This window comes from Rhinoraja longicauda, chromosome 40 (assembly GCF_053455715.1).
Source record: "Rhinoraja longicauda isolate Sanriku21f chromosome 40, sRhiLon1.1, whole genome shotgun sequence".
Classification (NCBI taxonomy): Eukaryota; Metazoa; Chordata; class Chondrichthyes; order Rajiformes; family Arhynchobatidae; genus Rhinoraja; species Rhinoraja longicauda.
The window spans coordinates 14,518,509-14,529,192 of record NC_135992.1 but is presented as its reverse complement, the minus strand read 5'-3'; the positions used below and the strand labels follow the sequence as shown (position 1 = coordinate 14,529,192).

The following is a 10,684-nucleotide window of genomic DNA, read 5'->3' as shown; positions in this document are numbered from 1 at the left end:
TAGTAATCCCTGTAAAGCGTCTTTGAGTGTTTGAAAAGCGCTATATAAATGTAATGCATTATTATTATTATTATTATAGAAGGAATGGATGATGATTTGGGTCGAGACCCTTCTTCAAACTGAGAGTTGGGGGAGAGGGAGACACAGATAAGGAAGTATAAGGTGGGAAAATGAGACATCAAAGCGGGTGAAGTCAAAGGAAAATAGAATAGATTGTTAACTTCAAGTAACCCTTGTTTTCCCTCTTTCCATCCCTCCCCCTTCCCCGTTCTCCGACCAGTCTGACTGTCCCCCGATTAAATTTTATCACCTTCTCCCAGCTAACAATGATCTATTCTAAGGTAGACACAAAATGCTGGGTCACTGGGTCAGGCAGCATCTCGGGAGAGAAGGAATGGGTGACGTTTCGGGTCGAGACCCTTCTTCCACTGCAAATTGGAGGAACAGCACCTCGTAGTTTGCTTGGGCTGTTTGCACCCCAGCGGTACGAACATTGACATCTCCCACTTCAGGTAGTCCCTGCTTTCCCTTTCTATCCCCTCCCCCTTCCCAGTTCTCCCACCATTTTTCCTGTCTCTGACTACATCCTATCTTTGTTCCGCCCCCTCCCCTAACATCAGTCTGAACCATTTTGTGTCTACCTTCGATTTAAACCAGCATCTGCAGTTTTTTTTCCCTAATGATCTATCGTACACTTTTTTTCCCTTCACCCCTTGTCCCTTTTGATATCCCGTTTTCCCACCCTGCACCTCCTCATCTCTGTATCTCCCACTCAGTCTGAAGCAGAGTCTCGACCTTCTTGTCCCTGGCCGCATTTCCACCGCCCGCCGCCAGGGTGAGCCGGCGGGCCTGAAGCAAGAGCGGGCTCTCCGCATGCGCTCCACGCTCGGCCACCTCTGGGCCGTGGTGACCCCGGGAGTGTGGCGAGAGTTGTTGTTTCACTCGCACGATCCTGACAAATTTATGAGAGGAAAGGTCAGGAAAACGATGGAAAAAGAAAGTGTAAACGGACAATCGGCTTCATGCAACACGGCGGAGGCGGCGACACGGTGATGGGCGTCCGTGTAGTCCAATAGGGAAGAGAGGGAAGTGGGAGGGCGCGTAGTTGGCCCATCAGGTGACGATGATGCGCACAAGCACCGCCCCTTTACGTGACGGACGCCGCAATGGTCCAATGAGATGCGAGCGATGCGCGTCATTCAGCCAATTATCGGCCAAGCACCGCCCAGGTACGCGAGTGATTGACGTGTGGGCGGGCCAATTGTCTTGGAGAACGTCGCGGGCCAATCAGCGAGTTGCACGGCTCGGCACCGCCTTCCCCCCTGCGATTGACTGACGCCGGACTGGTCCAATGAAGTGCGAGCGATGCGCGTCATGCGGCCAATCGGCGAATGGGGCCCGTCCCCACGGGGTGAGCGACGGCAACGCGGACCAATCAGGACGAGGCGGGGAAGAAGAGGGGCGGGACGGAACTCATCAGCCGGCGGCGCGGAGAGAGCGAAGGAGAGAGGTGGCGGCGCGGAGAGATAGAGGCGGCGGCTGTGGTGAGAGGTGGCACGGAGGGAGCCGGGAGCGTGGAGGAGAGGGAGGCAGCAGCGGCGCCGGGAGCGTGGGAGAGATAGAGCGGCGGGACGGAAGGATGGAGGGAGAGAGGAGCGAGGGAGAGAGAGAGGAGGGAAAGAGAGGGAGGAGCGAGTGGGCCGGGCCGGTCCAGCGGCTCTGGGCCCAGGCCCCGGCTTCCACCCCTGCCTGCCTGCCCGGGGCCTCTCCCGGCCCGGCGGAACCTTCTGGAACATCGGGAGTGTCTCCCCCCCCCCTCCCCCCTTATTGTTGCCCCCACTCCTGGTGCCGGGGATAGTGCGGCCCAGGGATGGACGGAGCAGATGCTGGGTCACCACGTGTAGGCAGCTGGGCCGTGTTGTTGTTGGTCAGTCTGGGCGAGTTGGGCCGAAGGGCCTGTGTAATAGACAATAGGTGCAGGAGTAGGCCATTCAGCCCTTCGAGCCAGCACCGCCATTCAATGCGATCCTGCCTTCTCCCCATACCCCCTCACTCCGCTATCCTTAAGAGCTCTATCCAGCTCTCTCTTGAAAGCATCCAACGAACTGGCCTCCACTGCCTTCTGAGGCAGAGAATTCCACACCTTCACCATTCTCTGACTGAAAAAGTTCTTCCTCATCTCCGTTCTAAATGGCCTACCCCTTATTCTTAAACTGTGGCCCCTTGTTCTGGACTCCCCCAACATTGGGAACATGTTTCCTGCCTCTAATGTGTCCAATCCCCTAATTATCTTATTCGTTTCAATAAGATCCCCCCTCATCCTTCTAAATTCCAGTGTATACAAGCCCAATCGCTCCAGCCTTCCACCACGCTGCATCACTATGTCTCGACGTGCTGGAGGTGCCCAGTGCAGTGGGCCGGGCAGCATCTTTGGAGGGAGGAACAGATCGAGAGAGGGTTCAAGACTTGGTCCTTGGTCCTCCAAAATATTCCAAATGGAATTTAAACTGGAGGTGGTGGAGTATGGACTTGAGCAAGAAGGGCTTCCTGGAGAAGAAGAGCCGCCTTAAATGTAGTTGAGTCTGGTTGAGTAACTATACTGGGGTGAAGACTTTAATTGTGCGAGGGAAAAATAAATCGCTACACACATCTGTTTTGGTATCTGGAATTGAATCGAGTGCCCACGTCTGCTCCGGTTAGGTGTAGATTTGGTGTCGAGCTGGCCATTTAACATTTTGGAAAAATAGGTCAAACGGTGGGCTTCCATCAGAATGGGGCCATGGGGTTGCCGGAGACAGATGGAACTGCAGGTGCCGGAATCCTGAGCTAAACACAGAGTGCTGGAGGAAACTCCCCGGGTCGGGGCATCATCTGCGGAGAGTGGCTCAAATGGAGATTGTTCAAGTCTGGGGGCTTAAACCAGCATGGGCCTGTGGGGTTGGAGGCACAAGGAACTACAGATGCAGGTCTACTCCAAAGATAGATGCAAATTGCTGGAGTAACTCAGCGGGATAGGCAGCATCTCTGGAGAGAAGGAATGGGTGATGTTTCAGGTCTGAAGAAGGGTCTTGACCCAAAACATCACCCATTCCTTCTCTCCGGAGATGCTGCCTGTCTCGTGGAGAGGAGATCTTATCGAATCCAGGCTGGGGCAGTCTGTTGGAAGGGTCCCAGTTGAACATGTTAGAGGCAGGAAACATGTTCCCAATGTTGGGGGAGTCCAGAACAAGGGGCCACAGTTTAAGAATAAGGGGTAGGCCATTTAGAACTGAGATGAGGAAAAACATTTTCAGTCAGAGAGTTGTGAATCTGTGGAATTCTCTGCCTCAGAAGGCAATGGAGGCCAATTCTCTGAATGCATTCAAGAGAGAGCTGGATAGAGCTCTTAAGGATAGCGGAGTCAGGTGGTATGGGGAAAAGGCAGGAACGGGGTACTGATTGAGAATGATCAGCCATGATCACATTGAATGGCGGTGCTGGCACGAAGGGCCGAATGGCCTCCTCCTGCACCTATTGTCTGTCTATTCCAACATTTTGTGTATATGTGCAGATGCTGGAGTACGGAGCTAAAAACAGAAGGTGCTGGAGGAGTTTAGTGGGTCAGGCAGCATATGTGGGGGGAATAGCCAGATGATATTTCACGTCGGGACCCTGTTCAGACTGAATCCAGGCTGGGGCAGTCTGTTGGAAGGGTCCCAGTACACATGGTCAGGTACTTCCTGGCTGTTCTCCAAAAGCATGTTAACATCCACTTATGATCGACCATCATGGAACTCCTGGTTTGCATCTGGACAAAGCCCCAGCAGGAGAAACTCAGCTGGTCAGCCAGCATCTATCTGTTCAAGGGCGTGCACTGGCAACATTTCCGTCGGGACCCTTCTTCAGACCAACACAATCAATCTGAAGAAGGGTTGTCGCCTGTCCATTCCCTCCATGGATGTGTAAGAAAGAACTGCAGATTCCAATTTATGACGATAGACACCAAATGTTGGAGTAACTCAACGGGTGAGGCAGCATCTCTGGAGAAAAGGAAAACATGACGTTTCTGGTTGAGAACCTTCATCAGATCTTCTGCCTGACCCGCTGAGTTGCTCCAGTATTTTGTGTCTATCATTCCCTCCACAGTTGCTGGGTGACCTATTGAGTTCCTCCAGCATTTTCTTTGATTGTTGCTCAAGCCTCCAGCATCAGCAGTCTCTTGTGTCTCTGAACCAAGAAGGTTGTGTAGTTTCAATGTCAGTGCTGACAATTTGGCTATGGTGGGGAGCTTGATACCTTGTCTGATGAGGCCAGGCAGGGTGGAAATAGGGCAGTCCCAAGCCCAACAGCCCATATAATATGTACAAGAAGGAACTGCAGATGCTGCTTTAAACCGAAGATAGACACAAAAAGCTGGAGTAACTCGGCGGGTCTCGACACAAGACGTCACCCATTCCTTCTCTCCAGAGATGCTGCCTGTACCGCTGAGAGCCCATATAATAAGCAGGATATCTCCAGGATAATGAATGGCCAAGTGCTGCCTGTTGGGAAAAACCTTTTGACATTTATGACCGTCTGTCCATCACTGCCCCACAGATGCTCCTTTAGCACTTTCTGTCATTAGTTCTGGATTCTAGCATCTGCAGTTGCTTGTGTCACCAACCCCACAGCCGTGTTCCAGTGAACGGTCCCAGCTGCAGTGAATTCTATTTTCTCTGTGATGCGGATGCATGGCGTAAATCCCTGTATGTGTCCTCTCAACTTGAGCCTGGCAGTATGTGCTTTGTCTGATTGAATGGAAGACTGTTTCCATTATAGTTTGCACATACTGCCTATGACTGCATGGGTTTCCTCTGAGCACGATGGTTTCCTCCTATACCTCTGAGGATGTGGGTTGTTAGATAAATTGGTCACTGTAAATTTCCACTGGTCTGTGGTGATTGGAGAAATCTGGGAAGAGTTGGTGGGAGTGTTGGGAGAACAAAAGTGACATTGCTCTAGGATTGTAGGCACTAGGAACTGCAGATGCTGGCTTACAAAAAAAAGAGAGCTGGAGTAACTCAGCAGGTCAGGCAGCATCTGGTCAGAGAACATGGGTCGGGACCCTTCTCCAATCTGAATCAAAACATCGCCTACCCATGTTCTCAAGAGATACTAGACACAAACTGCTGGAGTAACTCAGTGGGTCAAGTAGCATTTCTGGAGAAAAAGGATAGATGACATTTCGAGTTGGAACCCTTCTTCAGGCTTGTAGACACTAGGAACTGCAGATGCTAGTCTGAAGAAGGATTCCAACCCGAAACGTCACCCATCCCTTTTCTCCAGAGATTCTGTCTGACCCGCTGTGTTTCTTGAGCACTTTCTTTTATTTTCCTTCCGAGATGCTGCCTGACCTGCTGAGTTACTCCAGCATTTTGTGAATAAATTAGTTAACAAGAAGTTTGTACAAAAAGCAGAAAGATTAAACAAGGAACTGCTGGTCCTGGTTTACATTGCTGGAGTAACGCTGGGTCAGGCAGCATCCATGAAGAAGATGGACAAATGATGTTTTGCATTGGGGTACTTTGTCAAAAATCCATTTGTTTTTGTGGTCATTACTTTGACTCGTTTGTTATTCCAGAATTATTTAGTTCAAGCAATTTCAGGGCTCTGGCCTCCTGGGCCACTGATAAACCATTAGACTGCACTACCTTTCCCTCAGTGTCGGATGCAATGGTTACATGGGGATGGGCGTCCGAAGGCATCAGTGGTGGAGTGATCAAAGTCAGCGGAATTCCCCGCAGCTTTCCCACCATGGTGGGGCTACATCAGCCACTGGCTCTGGGTGCTGTCCTCCTGTCGTTACCTTTCCCAGATATTGTGGAGTATTTATGGGACTGCAGCCTTTCCCAGGAAGAGCCATGTTACCTGGTTCAAGTTGTGAAGGCACTGGAACTCCTTTGAGGGTGAGGAGAATAAATCACAGCACTTGTGCACGAGTTACACAAAGTCGTGCTTGGCACCTCGTGAGCACATGGTCCGTTGATTTTAGAAAACACTACTTGTTCTGATGACTGCGCCTTGCCATTGTGACCGTGTCAATAGCTTTGTCTCTGTCAATAGCAACCTTTTAATGTTGTCATTTGAACAATGCTGCTGAATTATGAGACGACTTTAAACAATGGTCTTGTTAATATCATCAACCAAAGGGCGGCACGGTGGCACAATGGTAGAGTTGCTGCCTCACAGCGCCAGAGATCCGGGTTTGATTCTCACTACGGAAGCTGTTAGTGTGGAGTGTGTACGTTCTCCCTGTGACCTGCAAGGGTTTTCTCCGGATTCTCCAGTTTCCTCCCACACTCCAAAGATATACAGATTTGTAGGCTATTTGACTTGGTAAAATTGTGAATTGGTAATGTGTGTAGGATAGTGTTAGTGTGCGGGGCTCGCTGGTCGACTTGGACTCGGTGGGGTGAAGGGCCTGTTTCCGCGCTGTATCACTAAAACCACTGACTTCCAGTCACTTCTCTTTGGCTCTGCAGCCCAGTGCTGGATGTTCCTTGCGTACAGGGTATAATATCTGGTGGCAGGACCGGCCTGTGACACGGGTCACGGGATGTTTCCTCTCCCTGTGCCTGCCCTTACCTCCATGTCCAATGAAATCTCCATTGCTCACTACAGGGGTATATGAGCCGTTGCAACTAGCTGTTGACACGTGGGCCCCAGCTTCTGTGGGAGAGTGCCATCCTGCGCAGACGTGGGTGTCTGTATGCACGTGGAGCTTTGCTGCATGCCTCTGGGTGAATCCATGCGAGGCACCACTACGTCCGTGCAGAGGTGTGATCATGTGGTTAGGTTATGATGCTGATTAACCAACATGCATGCACTCACACTGACTCCTGGAACCCAAGCCGTGGATTCCAGATACTCGACTCTTCTGCTGTTTACAAGCATGTTTTTTTGAGTTATCTAGATTAAATTTACTGTTCAGTTTGTCGTGTGTACTGAGGTACAATGAAAAGCTTTTTGTTGCATGCTCTCCAATCAGCAGAAAGACCACATTATTACAATCGAGCAGTCCACAGCTCGACCCTGAAGGTCTAAAAAGACGTTGAATCCTGTTTCCTAATGGGAACAAAAGTTTAAAACTGAGCATCCACTGCTTGTACGAACTTTATAGATGGTTTACGGGAGTACGTTTTACATGCGGCTCCTGAGACCGTGGTAGGTGTGACCTACTACTGTGAATCCCTGGTATTTATTCACAAAATGCTGGAGTAACTCAGCAGGTCAGGCAGTATCTCAGGAGAGAAAGAATGGGTGACGTTTCGGGTCGAGACCCTTCTTCAGTCTGAGTTACTCCAGCATTTTGTGAATAAATACCTTTGATTTGCACCAGCATCTGCAGTTATTTTCTTACACTGTGAATCCCTGAGTACTCATAATGAAGTAGCTGTTGGTCTGGTTCATTGAGAAACGGTTTATGGCGAGCCATTTGTGTACTGCGGCTGAATGAATCCACTACAAGATTCTGCTGCTCTGATTCACAAACGATATCAGTGCAGACGTTGTTGGGGGAGTCCAGAACAAGGGGCCACAGTTTAAGAATAAGGGGTAGGCCATTTAGAACTGAGATGAGGAAAAGCTTTTTCAGTCAGAGTTGTGAATCTGTGGAATTCTCTGCCTCAGAAGGCAATGGAGGCCAATTCTCTGAATGCATTCAAGAGAGAGCTAGATAGAGCTCTTAAGGATAACGGAGTCAGGGGGTACGGGGAGAAGGCAGGAACGGGGTACTGATTGAGAATGATCAGCCATGATCACATTGAATGGCGGTGCTGGCTCGAAGGGCCGAATGGCCTCCTCCTGCACCTATTGTCTATTGACGAGGGCAGAGCATACTGAACAGTGGGACGCGACGTGCCTGAAGGAGAACAGCTTTTGAGTTGCAAAGTTGGGTAGTAATTTATCCTTTTGTTGGCTTTGGCTTCCAGATCGCAGAATGGAGGGCGAGGTCAGTTTGGATTCCGTCTATCAAGCTGTTCAAGCTTTGTACCATCACCCAGAGCCACAGGGTAAAGAGAGAGCTTCAGCCTGGCTGGGCGAATTCCAGAAGTCGGTGAGTTCTTCAGTCTACAACATAGGTGTGCGAGGTGGTCTGTCTGGAAAGAGACGAGCAATGCACCCACACCAATCCTCACAAACATAGCCACCCACACAAATCACGCGACATAGTACTCTGTTGTAGTTTATTCCCCCGGTGATACTACTCGAGCGAATTGAAGGTGCTGTAATAAATTTTCAATGATTTATGGCATGAGTAGTTACTTCCACTGTCGGTGAGAAAATACCAGGGGGGGCACAAATTGCGGATGGTTGTAAAATAAAGTATTCAAGTTTAAACTAACTGTGTACACCGAGTTTGGCCAAGGTGCACAATTCTCTTCCGGCAGGTTGTTGAAACGGTCTATAGCTTGCTTTAAACAACCAAAAGATTAAACATTATGAAGAATGAGCAGATGGTGAGATCAGATCAGTATTGTCTAAGAAATCGCTTCCCAGCTGCAGGTGTGACCACAGGGCGCTTACTGAGCTCAAAGTTTAATGCATAAACCAGTATGTTGTGGCGGCGCCCGGGGGCTAGGCCACTCCCTTGGTCATTCCACTCGGCACTCAATGGACGGGAGGGATTAGGTCACTTCCTGGGTCAGTTCCCTTGGGTCAGGTGGTCTGGGACTATAAAAGGTTTTGGGTGTGTCGACTCACGAGTTCTTTAGTGCGGTGTATGTGTTCGTTGCGAAATAAAGTATAGCCACTACTCACCTGGCGTCTGGCCTGATTTCCGTGGCGACCGCACCCACTACACTGGTGACCCCAATTTTCCTTCGCAAGTCGCGATGGACCTGAACGCTCCACTACCCGACTCTTCCAGTCAGCCGCCTCTGGACCCTGCCGCCCGCGCCGCTCTCCACGCCGTGTCGGTGAGGCTGCCTCCATTGTGGACCGACGACCCCGACTTCTGGTTTGACCAGGCCGAGGCGCAGTTCGCCCCGCGGGGTGTAACTGCCGACGATACCAAGTATTTTCACGTAGTCGGCGCCCTCGACCCGGCCACCGCGCGCCTGGTCCGACCCTTCCTCCGCGACCCCCCGGCGACCAATAAGTACGTGGCCCTCAAGGCCTTCCTCCTTCAGCAGTTCGGCCTCTGCGATGCCGAGCGGGCAGCCCGGATCCTCCGAATGCCGGGCCTGGCTGACCGCCGCCCGTCGGTACTACTGGCCGACATGTTGGTGCTGCTGGGCGACTACGAGCCCGGTTTTCTCTTCAAACACGTTTACCTGATGCAGCTGCCGTCCGATCTCCGCCAGCAACTCCTCCACGACCCGTTCACCAACATGCAGGCGGTGGGCAGGCGCGCCGATGAGCTCTTGATGGCCCGTCAGCTGGCCCTCGACGCGTTGGAACTCCATCCAACGGCCGACGACTACCCGCAGGTAAGGGCCTCGATCGCCCGCATCTCTGCCGCTCCCCGACAGCCTTCCCGGCGGTATCCGGCTTCAGCAGCTCACCCAGCCGGCGGCGCGTCTTTTTCGCACGGCCCGCCTGCACTTCCCCCACCCGCCACCGGAGGTCGCTGGTGGTCGGACCCAGGGGCCGCGCTCAGCCTGCCGGCAGTTCCTCCATACACCACCGGAGGTCGCTGGTGGTCGGATCGGCCCGCACAGCCGCCCGTTTTCACGGACGCCAGCAGAAGGGTCTGGTGCCACTTCCATCGTCGGTGGGGCCCTTCGGCCCGTCAATGCCGGCAGCCCTGTTCGTTCCCGGGAAACGCAGGGGCCGTCCATCAGTGATTGCTTCGGCGGCCGGCCAGATTCATCGTGTGTTTGCGTGGGTCCGCCGCTCCGGGGCTTGTTTCCTTGTGGACACCGGGGCGGAGGTGAGTGTTGTTCCCCCTTCGCGTGCTGACCTCCGCAGTGGCAACCGCGGCCCCCTCCTTGCCGCAGCCAACGGGACTTCGATCCGATCATATGGGGTGCGCACGATCTCCCTCAACTTCGGGGCGGGCAGCTTCTCGTGGCCATTCGTGATCGCGGATGTGTCCCAGCCGTTGCTGGGTGCGGATTTCCTACGGGCACATTCCCTGCTCGTGGACGTTAAGCGGCAGCGTTTAGTGCACTCCGTCACTCTGCAGCCCGTTTTCCTCCGCTTGGGCGACCCGGTCGTGCGTCCAGATGGGCCCCTGTCGTCCGTGGACGCTGCGTTCTCACAAATTCTGGCCGAATTCCCCGATATTCTGGTCCCCCGGTTCCACTCCGCCGCCCCGAAGCATGGGGTGGTGCACCATATTACCACTACTGGCCCGCCCTTGTACGCCCGGGCGCGGCGTCTTCCACCGGACAAGCTCCGTCTCGCTCGGGAGGAGTTCCGCCTTATGGAGTCACTGGGGATCGTGCGCCGCTCAGACAGCCCGTGGGCGTCCCCGCTCCACATGGTCCCCAAGGCAGACGGTGGTTGGCGTCCTTGCGGGGATTACCGCCGGCTTAACGATGCCACAACCGCCGACAGGTATCCGGTCCCCCACATTCAGGAATTTAATGCACACCTGGCTGGGGCCACGGTATTTTCCAAGGTCGACCTGGTGCGTGGCTATAACCAGATTCCAGTCCACCCCGACGACGTCCCCAAGACGGCAATCGTGACGCCATTTGGCCTTTCCGAATTCCTCCGC

The 10,684-nt window shown here is 52.7% G+C and overlaps 1 protein-coding gene across 3 annotated transcripts in view; it reads left to right on the top strand.

Annotated features, from left to right (window-relative positions):
* The first annotated feature begins 1,470 nt into the window (after nucleotides 1–1,470).
* LOC144611297 (transportin-3-like) overlaps nucleotides 1,471–10,684 on the top strand; it is a 52,505-nt gene continuing 43,291 nt past the window's right edge. For all 3 annotated transcript variants that reach the window (XM_078430338.1, XM_078430336.1, XM_078430337.1), the window contains exons 1-2: nucleotides 1,471–1,544; nucleotides 7,950–8,074. In XM_078430338.1, the coding sequence (XP_078286464.1) occupies nucleotides 7,958–8,074 (117 nt within the window). In that variant the 5' untranslated portion in view covers nucleotides 1,471–1,544; nucleotides 7,950–7,957. The remainder of the gene's footprint in view (nucleotides 1,545–7,949; nucleotides 8,075–10,684) is intronic.